The sequence below is a fragment of the Cervus canadensis genome, chromosome 10, assembly GCF_019320065.1.
Source record: "Cervus canadensis isolate Bull #8, Minnesota chromosome 10, ASM1932006v1, whole genome shotgun sequence".
Lineage (NCBI taxonomy): Eukaryota > Metazoa > Chordata > Mammalia > Artiodactyla > Cervidae > Cervus > Cervus canadensis.
The window spans coordinates 30,217,053-30,238,994 of record NC_057395.1 but is presented as its reverse complement, the minus strand read 5'-3'; the positions used below and the strand labels follow the sequence as shown (position 1 = coordinate 30,238,994).

The window sequence follows — 21,942 nt, the reverse complement described above, 5'->3', positions numbered from 1 at the left end:
TCTTCAGTCTGTCAAGAACTTCCAGTACGCAAATTACTTCTCCATCTGAATGTACACCCTATCCCTCTGTTTCTTACTGTCTGTAAATCTGATAAATATACCTCTCGGCAGAGCCGTCAAAGTTGGTCATGAAGACTGTTGAACAGGAGAGTGCTGAGGTCACTAAGAGCCCCACGGCATATCGCCAGCATCCACCCAGACAGACATGGATTCATTCCTCAGTCCTCATGGCTTCTCTCACCCAACAAGCTGAGTCCACCTGGTTACCTTATCATTATTTACATCTGTACGCAAGAATATTATTATGTTTAGGTCAAACACCTTCCTAAAGTGCAGATACAGTATGTTCACCAGTATTCCCTAATCACCTTGGGGAAAAAGGAATGGAAGGAGAAAAGTTAAAAAGAAAGAACATTGGGGTTTCCCCGGTGATTCAGAGGTGGCAATCCGCCTGCCAAAGCAGGAGACACAGGCTCAATCCCTGATCCAGAGAGATTCCACATGCTGCAGAGCAACTAAGCCCACGCGCCCCAACTAGAGCCTGTGCCTAGAGTCCAAGCTCACGACAAGAGAAGCCACTGCAATGAGAAGCCCACACATCACAACCAGAGAGTAGCCCCTGCACTCCACAAGCACAGCCAAAACCAGCACAGCCAAAAATAAATTTTTTTTTTTTTTACAAAAACGAAGAACAACAGAGGGAGGTCATTGTATAGCTATAATAATAAATACTACTCCAAAATAAACCAGAAATCTTTAAAATACTAGGCATATTTTAAAAAAGAAAAAACAGTTTATAAGATGGTAATCAAACCACTGTTTAAAAAAGGCATGCTGTCTTTAAGACAGGGCTTCCCAAAGGCGGCTCAGCAGAAAAGAATGTGCCTGCTGCTGCAGGAGACTCGGGTTCAATCTCTGGGTCAGAAAGATCCCCTGCAGGAGGAAACGGCAACCCACTCCAGTATTCCTGCCTGGAAAACTCCATGGACAGGGGAGCCTGGTGGGCTACAGTCCATTGGGTTGCAAAAAAGAGTCAGACAAGAATGAGCATGTGCTCCACACACACACACACAAAATGAAGTTTTATACACGCTACAGCTTTGGCCATGGTAGAGCTGAAGACAATCAGTAAATTTAATCACTGGAAACAATGTTCTACTGTTAAAGCCAAACCACTTCTTCCCCCAGCTAAAAGCTTTTTGCCTTCAATACAGTCAATGATGGTTATTTAAAAAATGGAAATGTCTTTGATTTCCACAACTATATCTGAACTCTAAAATTCTACCATTCTCATTAGGGGGTCAAGTTGAAATCATATTTTAAAATGTTAATACATATGAATAAGGCACAAAGCATGACATGCAAAATAACCTTTAGCACTTGGAACTGAAATGAAATAAAATGGTAATGCATGAATATGATAGTGACTGTTGTCCGGCACAAATTCTGAAAACATGTTATGCATTTTAAGTGAATCTTATACTTTAAATAAACTTTTGAGTTTCATCTTCAAGCTTTAGAGTTAACATCCAGCAAAAGTCATTATACAGACACAACCTGGGATTGTTGATAACTTGGCAAAAGCTAGGTTATAACTGAGGTTTTTCCCACCACTGAAAACAAAAGTTTAACCCAACAGCATTATTATCAGGTTTGTGTGAGGCACAATAACTTTAAGAAAATAACCTATAAATACTTTAAATCTATTTGTGTAGAGAAGTGTTGTTATAAATTATTTAAAAAATACTACTAGCCAAATTTTGACTATTCATACCTTTTTAGTCTAGATGTTAAACCTACCTTGAAAATAACAAAATTGTGACTTATTGCAAAATACTCTAAATTCATCATTTTTCAGTAAATTCCCAAAGCAAACAGTAATAGCTTTATTTCACTACTAAGGTAATTAAAGCACAACACTTGACTCTGTCTTACATCATCTATGACACTTAAAAGGTTTCTGTTTTACAGTTCAGTGAAGGTGTCTTAAATATAAGCACTACTTACACAAAGTGTGGACTTGCACCCTGTCATGCTATATCCTAGTGCTGTAATTCTCCTTCTCTCAAAACTCAGTTTGAGAAGTGGGGAATGTTAACCTCCAGAGCACTTCGCCCTCCAAACTACTTACCTGAATATATTTCCGCTGTGTCTCATCGTTTAAAACATGTGCAACATGCTTGGAAAAAATCTTTTCCCTGCCAGTTCTGGCATGGATGCCAACCATAGTGACACCAATGGGCCAAGGGGCGTTTCCAATGGCCATCTGAAGATAGGCATCATTAGCCTAAAGAGAAAGTTTAAGTAGAGATCAGAAAGGCAGAAATATTCTGTTCGTCCAGATTTTTCATTTAAAGTATTTCACAGCCCTACATGATGTAATTTTCATCCATTTCTTAGGCATGTTGAAAATATTACTATTCCCATTATTCAAACAAAAGAAATTAAAACAGGGGTGACTGATTGCTTGCCCAGGACCACAAATGTCTGTGGAGAAACAGAAATCAACGCTAACTAACCCAGTGAGTAAAAAGACAAACATTCCTTGCAGCCTTCAGGCATTAAATTTTAATGCAGCTCAGCTCTGGAAGTACTAGATAGGTAACCTAATGCACTGATAGAGATTCCAGTCTGAGTCTCTGTTAGGCCCGGTCTTCTCCATAGGTGGTCACAGGGAAGACAGCGGCTAACTAGTTTTTCACAATCCCACCTGAAGCTACATCCTCTCCCCACACAGCAGTGTGGACCTCTGGAAGTAGTGTGGGCTCTGTGTGCTGGGACTATCACATTGGTCCCAAAGCAGATGTGTAAACAGATTAAAAACTGGCCCTCAAATAGCTCAAGGATGAGATCGTTTCACTTTGGCCCCCCCCGAAACCTCCCACTTGCCAAGAATCTTAAAAATAAAAGCTACAGTTTCCCTGGGGGCTCAGTGGTAAAGAATCCACCTCCCAATGCAGCAGACACGAGTTCGATCCCTGGTCCAAGAAGAGCCCACGTGCTGTGGAGCAACTAAGCCCGTGCACCATAACTGCTGAGCCTGTGCTCCAGAGCCGGGAGCCGCAGCTACTGAAGCCCACGGGCCCAGAGCCCACGCTCAGCAAGAAGAGAGGCCACCACAGTGACAAGCTTGCCCGCCACAGCTAGAGAGTAGCCCCCGCTCACTGCAAGGAGACAAAGCCTGTGCAGCAATGAAGACCCAGCACAGCCAATGAATAAATAAAATTATATTTTAAAAATTTTAAGGCTACAAAATGAGAAGACAGAAAGCAATGAAGACAAACGGCTTTTTCTAAACCAAGCGTGGCTGCTCGTGGAGGGAAAGAAGGAAAAATACAAAACAGAAAGCAAGTAAATTCTAGAAGACCCAACGGTGTCAGAGAGGCTTATACAGCCAGGACTCAAAGAGATTTCAATTTTAAAAATCAAACACCTATGAGATTGATATAATGTAGAATTTTAGAAGGGCATATACACATTTTTTATCACTGATACTTGTGCATGAGAAATCACTGGATATTAACTGATAAAATTTTCAATATTTGGTTTCCCCCAATTTTCAAAGAAAACTGTCCAAATATTAAAGTTTTAGTTCTGTCTGTACTTTATATAAAATAAACTTTCACCAGCTTCTCAGATAATATATGAGAATGAAAAAAGTACCAAGGAGAAGCCATGGTCTTGCACAGACAAGTGACCTGAATTCTCTCTGCAGTGATGGTGACCTTATCCATCCATCTCAAGGGGATCACCCTTCGTAAGCAACAGGCAACTCACAGAAACTACCCAAAATTAAAGCTGACACTCATAAAACAGAAACACTTTCTTTGACTAACAAACTGGCCCTCAGGCAGAGGGAGTAGCTCATCAGGGAGCCCTCCAATCAGCCAGGATCACCGAGCTAAGGACAGACACTCAGAGCACGGCGATAAGCAACGGCTTCCCAGCGTTCCTGGTAGAGCCTGTCTGCTGCTCCGGAACTGTCATTGGAGGTGCTGCCGGAAGTCCTCCCCTCCTCCTCCTCTCTTGGAAGGCACAGCCCGTGGAAGCCTCCCTCCTCAGACTTGGCTGACGGCCCACGAGCACAGGCATACTTCCAAGGCCGCTAGCGGTACAGGGGGCCCTTCTCTTCCTGTTCATCACCACCAACTGAAAGCCATCCACACACCTTTCTAAACTCTGCCCTCAGAGCACGTGGACACCAGATGTCTCTCCTCAGCCAGCTCCTCCCCGAGTCCATTCAGAAGAAGGACACTGCAGCAAGGGGAAGAGTCCTCCCTTACTAGGCTCTGCTATGTTGCAGTCCTGAAAAGGGAGCAAGGAATTCTGGCAGCCTGACCCAGAACATTTTCTCAGAGAAACCAGCATAAAGGTGGTTAAGTTCCACGGTGTCATTAGTCCAACAATTTAGCTATATGATAGATTAAGTAGGCTTTTACAGCTGGCCTGGGAAACTGATCTAATAACATTGCTTCTATGGGAAAATTTGTTCCAAGCCATAATCAACCATCTATAAACTTAGAAATTCAGTCCCATTCATGAAAGGAACACTGCCTATATCCAATTTGTGCTCTGCAGAATCTTTATACTTTCCTTCAAAATGACTAAAAAATAAAACATGGTCTAAAAATTTTTTTATTTATTCACACCTAACAATATTCATTCATATCTAATAATAAATTATAAAATGCAAAGTTTTTCCACATTTATTCTTAAATCTGCTATTAAAATACCTCCACATGAGATGAACTTATTATGCACAATCTAGATACACTCATAATTTTGATGCACAGCATGGTAATGTACCTTCACATATTCCCTCTGCAACATGAATTTAATAATATCTGTTATGGATTCTTTAATATCAGCAGGAAGGTTCTGGAAAAGGAAAAAAAAAAATTATGGAAGCTCAGTATGTAGTTATAGATCACATTTATCCTAACTTTATATATTCTGTTTTTAAAAAATCAGTTAATGAAAGCATTTTTTGAGAAACCTCACCCTTTTCCGTAGCTTTCTGAAAAGGGGTCTGAGATAGGACTCAGTCTGTTTTTGAGTAGCACTGTTCAATTTACCCTGCACACTGCGCTTCACATAATCCTCTCTGGCATTCAGCTCTTTAGCCCAAACACCAAGAAGAAACTGTGGAAAGAAAGGGTAAATTTAGACTACAATGCCACCCAGTGGTTCATAAGCATGAAAGTTCTTTGATGCACAAAACAGTATACATTCATCCTCAGAGTAAATGTCTTAACTGATTAATATTAGTTGCTGATGTTTTAACGAACTATTTCTGCTTAGTAACTCATAGATGTTTTAAAGCAGTGCTTTTGCAAATCACAAACCTTCCTATTCTATACATATTCCTAGCTCAAGTGTGATCCATTTCCCCCCTAAAAAGAACCCTTGGCTGAAATACGAAAAAGTTCCATTTTCAGGCCAGAAACTCTGTGCCCCAAGTTCCTGGGATGAAATAGGAAGAAGTTTCACAGGTAACTGTTTGATAGAAATAAACTTTTACTTGTATTTCCATTACATAAAATTCAACCTGCTTAGACTTACCAGCCATAATGCCATGTGCTATGATATTTAATCAATTTTCCAAGGATGATGATGCTGTATTTGGACTTTGCACTTTTACAGTAGAGACAATTCAATTAAAAATTCCCTCTAAAACACTTGACCAAAGAAGGAAGGAAAAAAGGAACAAAAATACAAGAAACTATGACCAGCCCCCATCCCACCCTAGAAAACTACCCAGGTGCTCCTTGAATTTAACTACACAAAGAGTGCCCTTTCTGGAGGCAGCTAAACAGTGAAGGCTGAGGAGGCCATATTCCCCTAGTGGTGTTACCTGTGCAAGTACTATTGGGAGAGGCCATCACTCAGAGGAAATTCTAGTTTATATTAGATCCCATACCTTAGCTAATTCCATGCAAAATCCTCAGTGGGTTAAGAATCTTGATGACCGATTATGTTGTATTTAAACTGTAAATACAAGTTAAAAGCATTTCTTGCATTTAAATCTCTTGGTCTGAATATAAATATTGATAATTTGTGAAGAAATGTTAAAAGGAATCTGGGGTTTGCACATACTCTCCTTAAACCACTGAAGAGAGAAAAACTGGGAAGAAAGATAGAAGGAGCTACTGATAATTCTGTGAAAAGTTACCCAAGTGTTTGCCTTTTTCACTGCCAATGTCTTGCCACTTTTTCCTTATGTCATCTCTCAGAGAAGCTTCTGGAATCCTCTCCCTATTACACTCTTTCCCAGGATGTTTAAAAAAAATTTTAATCCTTAAAACTTCTTGTTCATTCTACTGCTCTGATTCTTTTCTGTGTGTTTACAATAATAAGTCAGCTTTACAAGTGCCATGAAGAAAGTAAATATACATTTTCTGTTTAACCTCTATATCCAAACACATACGAACAATATAAACACTACACATGCAGAAATGTTTAATGAGAGTCTGCCTTTCCAGTCTTTAACTCTTAAACAATTCAGAACTGTAAGACCAAAAAAAAAAAAAAGTAAGACCAATTCTTATCTAAAGAAAACATCCTCCATTCCGAGCCAAAAAGCACATACCTTAAGGAATTTGGTAATGATGTCCATGTCTTTATGATCATCACCTTTTCCTAAAGACTCTCCCAGCGCCTGAAAAGAAGGGATGTTTCTGTTCGTTAGTCAAGAGCAACAGCTGAATATATATGCTATTAACATCAGTCCAAACGTGGTCCTTTATTACATGTACAGTCCAATTTTGATTTAAAGCCTGACAGAATTTCTAGATAGATTAAAAATATCAATTTGCCATTTAAATTTAGACAGCATGTTATCGTTTATGAATCTAAAGATAAAGGGAGTGACTGCTAATAAATGTGAGGTTTCTCTCTAGGGGAATAAAAATGCTCTAAAATTAGACTGTGATGATGGTTGTACGAACTTGTGAATATATTAAAAACCACTGAATTGTACATATTAAAAGGATAAATTGCATAGTATGTGACTATCTCCAAAGTTGTTTAAAATGCCCAGAACTGGTTTGTTCACCAGTTTTATTTCAGTAAAATTATTACTTCAGTAAAATTCAGGGGGTGGGAGTACAAATAAAACAACCACCTCACATATGTCCACCTAAGCCTAATTCATGTTGATGTATGGCAAAAATCAAACCAATATTGTAAAGCAATCAGTCAATTAAAAATAAATATATATTAAAAGATAAATAAAAAGGGGGAAAATCTCAAAAAAACAAACAATAACCTCAACTACAGTCTCACTCACAGGAGCCAACATGGGTTAAGAGCAAGGAATGAAAGGTAACAGGAAAATGACTTTACAATTATTAAGAAATTTAAGTCATTATTTTTGCTCACACTAGACAGAGAATTCAAAATTATTTCAAGTAATATTACCTATATCACTCCACATTCAACATGCTGGCAAAAATAAGAAAGCAAGATATTGCCAAGTGTTGGCAGGGATGTACCGATACACTGCTGATGGTGGAGTAGAGACTGGTAACCCATTCCAAAGAGCAACCTGGCAGTATTCAGACAAGGTAAGAAGCAATCTTGCTTCTGGTCCAGAGGGGTTATGTACAAGACTGACTGTCACAAAACCGTGGTAACAGGAAGAGGGGTGCAATTGTGCTATTATTAAATAATCGTGCTATTATTAAAAGGCACTGAAAGTCACACTGTATAAAATACTATGTAACAATTAAAATCAAAAGTTTAGATGACATAGCATATCAAGGATGGAACTTGAAAATAAAAAACAGAATGAAGAATTTCACAATAAAGTATCATTTATGTATACCAAAGCACATGCATACAAAACATTACTGGTTTTACAAGACAATAAAAGGATGCACAACAAACATATCAGAATGAATACTTTTGAAGGCAGGAAGGAGGAGAATGTGTGTAGAAAATGAGAAAAAAGGGAGTGAACAAACAACAGGCATGAAATAGAAGAAGGGCCTTTGTAATAACCAAAGATGCCAGGGTGCTGTGAACTGAACAGTCTGATGAGCTCAACCATCAGCCCAGGGAATGAAAGGTGGGGTGGGGGAGTGAGGAAGGTGGTGAGGGATCACCTCTAATTCTTCAATTGTGGTGTTTTCTTCATGAACTTTCAAATCATTCTGGGTGTCTTCCTCTCCAGGCTCTTGGCCACCCACAAGTTCATTGAGGTACTGCTGATCAATCTTATCCAAAGCTGCTTTCAGATCATTCCTCAATCCCTGAGGGAAGGTAAAAAGTTACACCTGGTATGAAATTTCAATGATGTTTCACTTCTGATTTTTTTCTCTGATAATGAGTATAATTCATTTTTCTCTCCACAAGGAAACTCAAACAATATTTCAATTTATTATACAGCTATGACTGCTATACATTCAAAGTCAATTCTTATGAGCATATTCAAATTTAAAAGAATATACACATAATAGCTAGTCTGACGGTCAGAAAAATAAAAAATATAAATGACAAATCCAATTAAGAATCTGCATAAATGCTGTAATTTTCTAATGAGGCCTAGAGAAAGTGACCAGGCGCTCTACCCATTTTCCTGGTTCACTGAAAATGTCTAACAACTCCAACTGCTTTCAACTTCCAAAACATTTGGCAACGTCAACAGTAGAAAGCCAGAGTCTCAACCACGTCCTAGACTTCACTACGTTTCTAACAAACCAGTAAACTCCACATTTTATTCACTTCTAGTTTGTAATCATTTGATTAAAATGGAAGCCTTAAAGATAGACCCTTATCATATACCACATATAAAAATTAACTCAAAATGGATCAAAGACTTAAATTTAATGGCTAAAACTATAGAACTGTAACTCTTAGAGTTAACTGCAACAGAAAATCTGATTTAAAATAAGCAAAAGACTTGAATAGACATCACACAATGGCCAGTAAGTAAATGAAAAGATGCTCAACCTCACTAATCATTGGGGAAATGCAAATCAAACCACAGAGATACCACTTCACAACCATCAAGATGGATAGTATCAACAAAAAACAGAAAATAACAACATGGCTAGGATATGGAGAAACAGACCCATTGTGCACTGCTGGAAATGTAAAACAGTACAGCTGCTACGGAAAAGGTTACAGCAATATCTGAAAAAGTTAAACATACCTACATCAAGGCACATTACAGTTAAAATGTCAAAAGTTAAAGACAGTTCCTATAAGAGAATACAGGCGGAGCACTCTGACATAAATCTTGGTAGTATTTTCTTTAATCAGTTTCCTAAGGCAAAAGAAATAAAACCAAAACCAAACAAATGGGACCTGATTAAACTTAAAAGCTTTTGCAAAGCAAAGAAACCATCAGCAAAATGAAAAAACAACCTACTGAATGGGAGAAAATATTTACAAATGATGTGACCCTCAAGGGATTAATATCCAAAATATACAAACAGCTCATACAACTCAATATCAAAAAACCACCCAATCCAAAAACGGTCAGAAGATACGAAAAGACACTTCTCAGAGAAGACATACATATGGCTAATGGGCACATGAAAAGATGCTCTACATTACTAATTATTCATTTCAGTCGCTCAGTCATGTCCAACTCTTTGCAACCCCATAAACTGCAGCACACCAGGCTTCCCTGTCCATCACCAACTCCCAGAGCATGCTCAAACTCATGTCCATCAAGTCGGTGATGCCATCTAGCCATCTCATCCTCTGTTGTCCCCTTCTCCCCCTGCCTTCAATGTTTCCCATCATCAGGGTCTTTTCAAATAAGTCAGTTCTTCACATCAAGTGGCCAAAGTATTGGAGCTTCAGCATCAGTCCTTCCAATGAATATTCAGGACTGATCACCTTTAGGATGGACTGGTTGGGTCTCCTTGCAGTCCAGGGGACTCTCAAGAATCTTCTCCAACACCACAGTTCAAAAGCATCAATTCTTCAGTAGTCAGCTTTCTTTATAGTCCAACTCTCACATCCATACAGGACACTGGAAAAACCATAGCCATAGCTTTGACTAGACGGACCACTAATTACCAGAGAAATGCAAATCAAAACCACAATGAGGTATCACCTCACACAAGTCAGAACAACCATCATTAAAAAGCCTACACACAGCAAACGCTGAAGAGGATATAAAGCAAACCCTTGTACACTAGTGCTGGGAATGAAAACTGATATAGCCATTATTTTTCTCCTTAAAAATCTAAAAATAGAACCACCATATGACACAGCAATTGCACTCCTGCCTATGCATCCAGAAAAAAACAAAAGTATGAAAAGATACATGCACCTCAAAGTTCATAGCAGCACTGGTTACAATAACCAAGACATGGAAGCGGCCCGAGCACCCCAGACAACTGATTAAGAACATGTATGCATGTCTGTCACACACACACACACACACACACAGAGGAATACTACTCAGCCATAATAAAGAATGGGGTTCTGGCACTTGTAACAACACGGATGGATCTGAGACTACTGTGTCTTGTGAAATAAGTTAGGCTGAGAAAAACAAATACTGTATGATATCACTTATGTAGAATCTAAAAAATAATAGAAATGAGTGTATATGCAAAACAGAGACAGACTCACAGATACAGAAAACAAACTGTGGTTACCAATGAGAAAAAGAAAGGGGAGAGCAACAAATTAGGGCTACCAGATATACAAACTATATTTAAAACAGAGAAGCAACAAGGATGCTGTATAGATAGCAAGGAGAATTATACCCACTATTGTGTAATAACCTATAATGGAGTATAATCTGCAAAAGATACTTAGTCACTACACTCTCTACCCAAAGTTAACACAGTATTATAAATCAATTACACTCTACTTTAAAAAAAAAAAGTTACAGAAAGGAAAGAATCTTAAAAGCAGCAGGAGAAAAACAACTTGCTTTGAATAACGAACCACCCCCCAATAAGACTATCAGGATATTTTTTAGCAGAAACTTTGCAGGCCAGGAGGGAGTGGCACAATATATCTGAAGTGCTAAAAGAAAAAACTTCCAAGAACACGCTACCCAGCAAAGTTATCATTCAGAATTGAAAGAGCAAGAGTTTTCAGACCAGCAAAAGCTAAGAGAGTTCCTAACCACTAAACTATCCTTGTAAGAAATATTAAAGGGACTTCTTTCAGCTGGCAAGAAAACATATGAAAGTATTAAATCTCAATGATAAAAGTAAATGTATGGTACAGGTGGTAAATTAATCACTTATAAAGCTCGTATGAAGATTAAAAGACAAAAGTAGTAAAAATAACCATAAGTGCAGTAATTAGTTAAGGGCTACACAATACAAAAAGATGCAAAATGTGGTATCAGGAAAAAATGTGAAGGGAGAGGAGGAAAAGTGTTGAGCTTCAGAATGTGTTCAAACTTAAGTTACTAACTTTTAGACAGTTCCGGTTATGAAATAAATAACTGACATGGATATAACGTACAGCATGGTGACTAAAAATACTGCACTGCACATTTCAAAGTTACTCAGAAAGTAGATTTTTGAAGAAGTCTTCATCACAAGAAAACAATTTTTGTAACTACATACAGTGATGAATATTAGACTTACTGTGGTGATCATTTTGCAATATATACAAATATCAAGTCATCATGCTGTACATCTGGAATATGTTATATGTCAGTTATACTGCAACTTTCAAAAGTCCAAATAAATTCTAGTACTGGATAAGATCAGAATACAGGAGGTTGTAGTAAGTTAATATTAAAAGCTAGAAAATTTCTCAAGTAATGAGACATGAGTAGCAGAAAAATTAAATTGGGTAACAAAAACAATAGTGCACGTTAGCAATTTAGACTCTTTTGATAAAAGGAAAGTGACTTGGGATATAGAAGAGGAACAAATACTGGTGAAATGAGGCATTACAAAACCACTTAGCTCTTTCCAAGGATTTAGGTTAGGAAACTTTAGGTAGGACTGAAAATAAAAACAAACTGCTGTGCACATTAACAATATAAATGAAGAAAATGTTTTAAATTCATTTATGCTTTTAGAAAGAAGTTAAACACAGAATCACCATAGAATTCAGCAATTCCACTTCTAGGAATATATGTAAAAGAAGAGAAAGCAAGAAACTTGAACACATATTTATATACCTGTGTCCATAGCAGCATTATTCACAATAGCCCAAAAGGCAGAAGCAACCTACCTGTCCAACAAGGATGAATGGATTAACAAAATGGTGTCCATACATACAATGACATATTAGCTTTAAAAGGGCAGGAAATGCTGCCTCTGCTACAACAAAGCTGCACCTTTAAGGCAGCATGCCTAGCAAGAAGGCCAGACTAGGGAGCCTTCAGGTGACCTCAGCCGCAACCCTCACCTGACTCTATCACAGGCGAGACCCCAACCAAAACACTACCCAGCTTAACCCAGTCGAACCACAGAACGTGATGGAGAATGATAAACTATCTTAGGATACAAGGTTTCAGGGTGGTTTGTTACCATCACAAATAACTGAGAAAGATTTTATGATAATGAATTGTTTTAAGGTGTAAGTTTTGGGGTGGTTTGTTACACAACTACATATAACTACATCTGTCTCTCTCAGTAACTGAAAGAGCAAGTAAATAAGTAAATAAGACCACAAAAGACCTAAACACCACTGTAACTGACATTTCAAAAGCTCTTTTCAAGAGTCCATGGAATATTCACCAAGATGGATTATAAACTGAGCCATAAAACAAGATCAGAGTCCTAAAAGTAAAGCTGAAACTATTAAAGTTTCAGAAGAAAATACAGAAAATACCATCTCTTTAAGATCTTAGGGTAGGCAAAGTTTTCTTAAGCAAAACACCACAAGCAGTAATTATAAAGTGAACTTTGTCAAAATTCAAAAGTCCTACCCATGAAAAGACACCGTTAAGAAAACAGGTAACACCTAGGAAAAAACAGATACAAAACATGAATTTGTATATCTAACGAAGAATCCAGGTTATACATAAAGAACTCCTATAATTCAAAAATAAAAAGACAACCCAACTGAAGCATGAACAAAAGACACACTGCATAGAGAAAGATGAGGCTAATAAGTCTATAAAAAGATGCTCATAATCTTTAGTTGTCAGGGAATTGTGAATAGAACCACATGAGATACTACTACACAAACAAGAGAATGGTTAAAATTTAAAAGACTAACAATAACAAACACTAATGAGACAGCACTGGCAATATCTGTCATTTCTTAAAAAGTTGACTATACATTTACTGTTACTATTCAGCAATTCCACTTCCAGAGAGATAAAAATGTATTTAACCTAGGAGAAATAACACAGAGCCAAAATAGATTTGTGTAAAAATGTTCACAGCAGTTTTATTCGTAACAGCCCAAGGCTAGAAACATATGGTGATAAATTCATATTACTGATTATCATCAAAAATGAAAAGGAACAAGTTACCAACATCCACAACAACATGGATGAATCCACAAAATCTTACACTGAGCAAAAGAAGCCAGACATATCCTCTGTGATTCTACCAAGTGAAATACTAACACAAGTAAAGTTCATCGATGGTGACAGGTTTTTTTTTTGGTGACAGAATTTTAAATGGTAGTTGCCCAAGAGTGGAGGAGAAAGAATCCAGGTACTGGCCAAGAAAGGGTGCTGGGGAGTTTTCATGTGCATGTGATGAAAATACTCCATATCTTCATAAGGGTAGTTGCCACACACTTGCAAGCATTTTCAAAATGCACTGAACCACATGCTCAAGATGTGTGCCTTTTAAAAGAAAATTTACATTCAGCAGCAGTAATCTGGCAACTTCATTTTTCCTTTTTTCCATATAATAATGCAATTATTTGAAGTCTGTCAAAGTCTGTAGTATTCTGAGCTATGTGGTACAATGATATTCTAGCTTTGTTCTTTTTACCTTGTTAACTTCCGGTGTGAGGATCTCTATTTTTCTTAAACGTTGAAAAGCATCATAATCTGTTTCTCCAAAGAGTCTGATTGGTTCTCCTCTTTCTCTCAATCTTCTGATAACCTATTAAAAAAAAAGAAAGAAAGAAACAATAGTAATTCCTATTTTAGAAGACTAAACACTTACTTTGAAAATTAGATGTGAAAGTAAGTTCTATTTGTTCTTTCTTTAGTTTTCCACAAACAGATATACTGAATTACTGTCACACCTTAAATAACCCTAATGGTTTAGGTCATTTGGTGAGTGTTACAGAAAGGACCAATCTATGTAGTAGGCAACATAAGAAAACCATTAAGATGGGAAGGAGTGATAACATTCATACAGAGAAAAAAAAGTCTGGTATCAGTTGATAAGCCAATGACCAGAGACAGGCAAGGGTCAGCACTGTAATACTAAATTAAAACCCAAAACTAGTCCCTTAGACAAGAAAGAGAGTCACAAATGGGTGGAGGGGGGCACATGCAGGGCTTTTGGAGGGCTGATAACATTTCTCCTTGACTTTGGTGATGGCTGTGTGAGAGTCTGTTTTGTTTTGCAATTATCTACTATATTGCACATTTTACACACACTCTGTATACATGCTATATTTCATAAAAAGGACTAATAAAAATTATAATTAAGAAAATAAGCTGTAATTAGAAAAAAATTACCAAGAACAATCTGGGAACTGAAATGGTATCACACTTAGAAACCACTGGCAAGGCTTCCACTGGATTAACTGAAACTAAAACTTAAAGGTCGTCTAATGCTATCTCCAATCAATGCAGAAATGACCTCAAAAACAGCTTCTTGAAGGCCAGTGTCTGACAAATGACAGGAATCACACCTCTTCATGGAGCAGCCCACCTCATCTTTGGACAGTTATACTATGCTTCTCAAAATACACAAAAACCTACCTCTTTCAATTATCTCAGCTTTATGAAAAGACAGAATACTCAATGTTTTTTCAAAATTAGAGCTGTGGTCAACATATCTGTTTTCAAAAATCTCTAATATTCTTCTCTTCAGGCCAAGTATTCAAAAGTCCTTCATCTACTTTTCACATGACAGCTTCTGGAGTCAGCCCTCCTTTCCTCTGAAAGTTTCATTTTGCTCAAAGTTCATTGTGTACCTGTGTATATAATCTTAACTCTTTTTTCACATGAGTATCTTAAAATTTTGCTGCTGCTGAAGGAAAATAATAGCTGATATTGACCAGGGTATGGACAAAGCCTATAGGCTAGAGTATGAAATAGTGGAACGTGTTTACAGAGCTCTCTGGTAATTTATATCCAAAGTGTTAGACATGTATTAATATATAGGCTTTAGTAGACTCCAGAAATCATGTTTCTAGAAAATTTTCCAAAGGAAACTAATCATAAATTATTACACATGCAATGACATCTGTATAAGGATGTTCATCTCAGTATAACCTACAAAAGGGAAATGCTGAGGCAATCTGAATGGCAATTAACAAAGAATTGGTTTCAAAAATAATAAAGTAGTAGTTCTAAAATATTATGGGAAATTATGCAGTCATAAAAAATTATATAGATTCTATATTTTGACTTAGAAAGATGTATCAAGAGAAAGTAAAAGGAAATCAACCCTGAATATTCATTGGAAGGACTGATGCTGAAGCTGAAGCTCCAATACTTTGGCCACCTGATGTGAAGAGCCAACTCACTGGAAAAGATGCTGATGCTGGGAAAGATTGAGGACAAAAGGAGAAGAGGGCAGCAGAGGATGAGATGGTTTGATAGCATCACCAACTCAAAAGATATGAATTTGAGCAAACTTGGGAGACAGTGGAGGACAGAGAGGCCTGGAGGGATACAGTCCGTGGGGTTGCAAAGAGTTGGACACAGACCTAGCAACTGAACAACAACAACAAAAGTTACCATTTTATAACTTACTTTCTCATAACACATAAATGATATTATTTTAAATAACTTTGACAAATTATCTAAATATAATTATTCCAAATATATGCATTTAATTATACTTACTTAGAATGTGTTTAGTTTTTAAAGTTTAGAAGGATATATTCTTTAAAAAATTTAAGACATAAGATATTCTTTAAACTATTTAAGACAACAGTATCAAGAAAAGCAAAAACTTAGAACCTCGTAAAGAAAACTGACGGAGAAGGCAATGGCACCCCACTCCAGTACTCTTGCCTGGAGAATCCCATGGACAGAGGAGCCTGGTGGGCTGCAGTCCATGGGGTCACTAAGAGTCTGACACGACCGAACGACTTCCCTTTCACTTTTCACTTTCATGCATTGGAGAAGGAAATGGCAACCCACTCCAGTGTTCTTGCCTGGAGAATCCCACGGACGGGGGACCTGGTGGGCTGCCGTCTATGGGGTCGCAGAGTCAGACAAGACTGAAGCGACTTAGCAGCAGCAGCAGCAAAGAAAACTGAACTATAATACTATGCTGGTCAGGTAAGTCATTTTATATGGGAAATGATGACATTAGAGCTAGAGATTAGAACTAGAGATAATCTAATCTCTATTAGATAATCTAATTTCTATTAGAACTAGAGATAAATGCAATCCTGCGGAGATTCCTTTTTTTTTTTTTTTTTAACAAAGCACTGATATATAAAACTTACCTCTTGTCTAGAAAGAGTCATGGGTAATTTTTCCTCTGCCAGTTCAAGTTCTAATACTGGATTCGATGAAGTTAATGGTTTCTGGTCCTCATCTTTTGGCTGTATCTACATTAATAGCCAAAAGAAATGAAATTCCCCTTTTAAAATACAATATGGTTTATTTTAACATGTACCATTCTATATATTAGGCATCCACTGAAATGAAACATGTTTAACATATTGAAGGCTTTCTAAGTGTTCCTCTGCACAAACAGCTCATAACTGATGTACATGCTTGCAAGAGCATAGGGACACCCAAGGAGAGAGCGTGCACCCTGGAAGCATTCTTGCTACAGAAGAGCAACAGAAGTTATCAATAAAATGGTTTCCACAATCAAAAACTTAAAGGTTGAAATCTAGACTCATTTTCTCCCTAGACTCCAAGATTTTTACTTTCTTCTTGGAAACAATCAGCTTGCTTCTCCTCTTGGAGAAAATCATCTTACAGGGTTATTTGATCCTTGCTCTAGATTTAAAATGAAGACCAAAGAAAAAAGAACTGCTTGATAACAAAAAACCTGTGAAGTCTCAAGCTCTTTCCTATCCTGATTTTTGAAAGGTATATTCCAAGTGCACAGGAATCATTGCTGGATGTGTAAAAAAACTTCCCAGTGCTCCACAGAACTTGCCCATGAACTGAGCCATGAAGGAAAATAATGAAAACCAGCCACTCTCTACTCATAGCACACAGAGATCAGACTGGACATTGTTGTTCATATGAAACTGCAGGGAAAAAAACTCTTCTAATATTTTCTTGAGTCAGCTTCCCAAGTCACAGTTTAGGAAAATTGAGTTCAGCAATTTATAAGCCCCACTGCGTGATCTGTAAAAAGATACCGAAACATGGTTTTCCAGTTGACCTAAGACAAATCTAATAGGTCAAAAGAAGATCCAAAAAAAAATCAAAGAAGATCAACATTAAGGGAAACCATTCAGTTAAGAAAGGCTGTATGGTTACAATTTTATACTTGATGATTCCACACTTTAGGTTAAAGGTTATATTAATCAGTGTTAATAGTGATAACAGAAAATGTAAGTAAAAAACTAAACTTTCGCCATTTTCACAACCCAAATCAGCATCAAGCCTCAATAAAAGGTAACTAGTTTTTATAAGAGAATAAAAGTAACATGCTGTATTTTCACTACTACCAACAAGAAACCATTAAATATGCTTTAGAAAGAAAACCCTGTAAAAAGAGGTATTTCTCCCAAAATCTCAGGATGAAAAGCATTTTCAATTATAAAATGGCAGTGAGTAGCCTTAAGGAAAAGACCTAAGACATTCTGTCAGCTGGACTCAACGTTACAAGCGGTATCTTTACAGCACTGATTTTGCTTCAGTGCTTTCCTCTATGCTGGCAAGAAAGGACTGCTGTTATAGCAAGAGCAATCTAACCAAAGGAAAACTGTCACTGTTTATTGTCCTACTTTACCAAAAAGTTAGAAAGGTTCAAATCTAAGGATATGGGAAAGAAACCGAGTCAGCGGACTAAGCCCAGGGTAAGTGATTCTTATTTTACTTTAAGTGTGAGTTAGACAACGCTAAGGCAAGCAAATAATGGAAATCCTTTCTGACTATCTATTCGATATTTAGATGGTTTTAAAACATATTTTAATTCCCTACACTAGAAGCAAATGAAATCAACATACTTAAGAGAAGTATCAAAATACCAATGTAAACTTTCATATTTTAAAAATCTATCAGAAATACAACTACAGTTTTAACACCTACCCTCTCCCAAGAGTACAAAGTGAAAGCAAATCCATATACATACCATCTGCATTCTTCATGCTTTCTTCTAGAAATGCTATGCCAGATAAAATTAATTTCCAGAACTTTCCCCATTACATGCACAAGAGTATTATTGTATAATCGATGTTTCACAAGCAGAGTCGATTTCAAATTTATGATTTGTCAAAAGTATTTCAATAGAACCTCTGAACTTTGTTTAAAAAATTAGACTAGATACAGTTATCTTTTAAAATAAATTAAACACAACTTCACCTCGTAACCTTTAACCCCTCCCAATAAAAACCCCAATACATTATTAACTAGGTAATCTCAAAGATAATTTTAGTCATGTTTCTAAAGTATTCAAAGTTTTCTAGACAACTCATTTATTTCTAATATTTCAAGATCACATTTTCTATCCAGTAGGCTGAGCAGTGTTTGAAATGTGATACCTTATCACATAAAATGGCTATATCTCAGGCCAAAAGGGATTATTCACATTGCAAACATAAAACAATGGCTTAAAATATTCAAGAGAAAGCAGGGGAGATACCACTGCTGCTGAATGAATAAAATGTTTTGAACCCTTTACAAATGGACTTTTATTGGGAGAGGCGGGGGAAGGAGCGGTGGTAGTGATGAAAATGAGGTAGTATCAGATCCAGGACTTAATTAAAAGAAAAAAAATTCAAGCTTTGATCTCAAGCCACTTCATGCTGTCCACAAAAAGCCAAACCATTCCAAGCCAAAGGTCATGCATGTATTTTCCTGAATTCAAGATTAAAAGAAAAAAAAAGAAAAACAAAATCATACCTCTCCAGATGGCTTCTCATTTACAGGCTAATGTATAACATTGATAAATTGAACAAAGATCAATTGTTTTGTTACTTTAACAACGGCTGTATAAATTTAAACTCAGAAATATATAATTTAACATAAAAGCAGGCATTCATACCTTGTAGCCACATCTTTCAAAATATGCTTCCTCTTCTTTTTTTGCAAGTTCACTACGCTTGAAATATTTTTTATTTTCCTATTGAAGAAAGAAGTAAGTTAATAATAACAGAAGTTTTAACTTTCCTATTGAAGATACAAGTAAGTTTCTTCCTACTGAAGAAAGAAGTTCAAATCTCATGTCTCTTGATCAACAACCTTGAAAGTTTTTCAAGAACTATAAAGTTTTTTAGGTCCCACAGAGATTATAGTGATTTCCTGAACATACCACCTGTCCTCCACCCTGGTCTAAACATGAAGACATTTCTCTTGTAGCATCATTTTAACTGACATTATCCAACAGCACAGAGAAGGAACCAACCCCATTTACCAAATGTTAACACTGTTTTGATTTAATTTCCTGGTGTTTTAATTTAATTTCTACAAATGGATTCATTACGAACCACATAAAATGTGATCCTTTAATTCTTTTCTCCTAACAGACCCAATCAAACAAAAATTATGGTAGCTTCAGCTGACATTTTAAATCTCATTACCAAGAGAGCTCCAAGGATGTGTCCACATTCTTTTTTGTCATCTGGAATCTTATTATAATGATCAGCTAACTGTATTTGTATTAACCAATTTTTAAAAATAATCTGGACATAGGATGGTTTAGGAGAGCTTCTCTAGTACAAAGATGGTTCAAAGGTATTTGGTTTTAAAATGACATGATGTTAAGAGATAAACTCAGCCTACTGTGGCAGGGAAAAAGGGTTAGCTCTTTCCAAGCTATATATAAAATTATCCTGTTAAAAATGCAGTACCTTGGATCATTTCATAATGTATAAAACTATCAAATCACTATGTTGAACACCTGAAAGTCATATTTTATGTCAGTTATAATGTAAAAAAATACAGTTCCTCATTTGCAAGTTTGTTACTATCTGCAGTTCTGCCTCTTAGATACTACTTCACTGATGACTTAGTTCAAATCAAGATACCACCTTACTTCATAAGGAGTAACCATAACAATATCTCAATAATACCTCATATTTAGTGCCTCACAGTTCCAAAGCTCACTCAGGCAGTAATCATCAGCGATGCTATACCCTGACAAGGAAGTTTGATAGTGAACAATAGAAAGATCAGGTTGCCACACTTGAACCCACTGCTCAAGCCTGGCACCAGTAAAACATCAAGGAAGTACACTGCAAACCACTTAAATATGTCCTCCCCAAAAATCCAAATCAACCTCTGATCATACAACTTCCTAGAAAGATAAAGGAGACAGAAAAAAGCTCAACCACCACAGGAAAGCAATCAAACACTAACACATTTCATAAAAGTAGCCCCAGTTTCTCCAACAAGTTGACGAATTTAAAAAGTGGGGGACCTGAGGGAAAAGAAAATGTTTTCACTAAAAGAAACCAAGAGTCATAATAAATGCAATGAGTGGATTCTTGTGTGGACTTGATTTAAACAAACCAACTGTAAAAACATATATATGTTTGCATTTTAATATCAACAGGGGATATTTGAATGTAAGAAGAGTATTTCATGGTATTAAGGACCCAATTTTAATTTTGTTGAGTGTGATCTTAGTTCTATAAAGATATGTTCTTATTTTCTAGAGTTACATGTGTTGGGGGAAAGGTAGATAGGAGTTCATTATACAACTCTATTTGTGTATATATTAAAAACTAACAGCTTATAATTAACAGCTTTTTCTAAGTTCATTCATTAACTCACAAAATATTTACTGACTTATCTGATGCACCCCAAGCACAACTTTACAGATATAAAGACGACGTTACCCAGGGTAAGAAACTGATGGCATCATCTGAACATCAAAACTACTGTGGAGAAGGTGGATGCAAATAAAATTAATCCCACTGGAGAGGCGTGAAATCTGAGAATTAGAAAGGTCAGGTGACATTCCCAGAACTCAGTAAGCCTCGTGAATAACAAAGATACGACTAAGACCTCTGGTCCTCAAATCCTTTGTGCTGATCCGGTATTCTACGTTACAGTTTTTCACACCCAAAATGCATTTCAACATCACTAATTGTTCCTTTTGACTATGTATAATAGAACGTACTGGTCTTATTTCAAATAAATGAATTGACAACATGGTCTGGTAGCCTCTCAGAAAGAGCTGGTATATAGGAAGAAAGTAACAGGACTCCCCAGGCCACAGACCACGGTCCAACCTTTAACTATGGTATCTTTTACTACCATGTTTCAATTCCAGTGAACAAACCTACCAAAACCTTAAACCTAGAACATCCATTCCCAAAATGTAGACTTCTGGGGGTCCCTAAGACCCTTCCAGAGACTGCACAGGTCAAATTCATTTTCATAACACTGAGCTGAATTTTTACACATAATACACAGTGGTTTGCTGTGTACTTCCTTGATGTTTTACTGGTGCCAGGCTTGAGCAATGGGTTCAGGTGTGTGGGAACCTGATCTTTCCATTGTTCACCATTAAACTTCCTTGTCAGGGTACAGCATCACTGATGATCACTGCCTGAGTGAGCTGTGGAACTATGAGGCGCTAAATACCTGTGTGGAGGAATTACTGAGGTATTATTATGGTTACTGCTAATGAGCTAGGGCAGTGTTATGAAAGTTCATCTGATTTTACATAAAAATAAAAGACACTTTTCATTTTCACCAAGAACTTTATTAGA

The 21,942-nt window shown here is 36.9% G+C and overlaps 1 protein-coding gene across 2 annotated transcripts in view; it reads right to left on the bottom strand.

Moving 5' to 3' along the window:
* Window positions 1-21,942, bottom strand: part of PRPF18 (pre-mRNA processing factor 18) — a 52,186-nt gene that overhangs the window by 15,251 nt on the left and 14,993 nt on the right. The window contains exons 2-10 of one of the 2 annotated variants that reach the window (XM_043480354.1): window positions 19,269-19,346; window positions 19,127-19,153; window positions 16,543-16,647; window positions 13,893-14,006; window positions 8,106-8,252; window positions 6,590-6,658; window positions 5,002-5,142; window positions 4,807-4,878; window positions 2,132-2,287 (exon numbers count right to left, since the gene is read on the bottom strand). In XM_043480354.1, the coding sequence (XP_043336289.1) occupies window positions 2,132-2,287; window positions 4,807-4,878; window positions 5,002-5,142; window positions 6,590-6,658; window positions 8,106-8,252; window positions 13,893-14,006; window positions 16,543-16,647; window positions 19,127-19,153; window positions 19,269-19,346 (909 nt within the window). The remainder of the gene's footprint in view (window positions 1-2,131; window positions 2,288-4,806; window positions 4,879-5,001; window positions 5,143-6,589; window positions 6,659-8,105; window positions 8,253-13,892; window positions 14,007-16,542; window positions 16,648-19,126; window positions 19,154-19,268; window positions 19,347-21,942) is intronic. The other variant, XM_043480355.1, reaches the window with a different exon arrangement.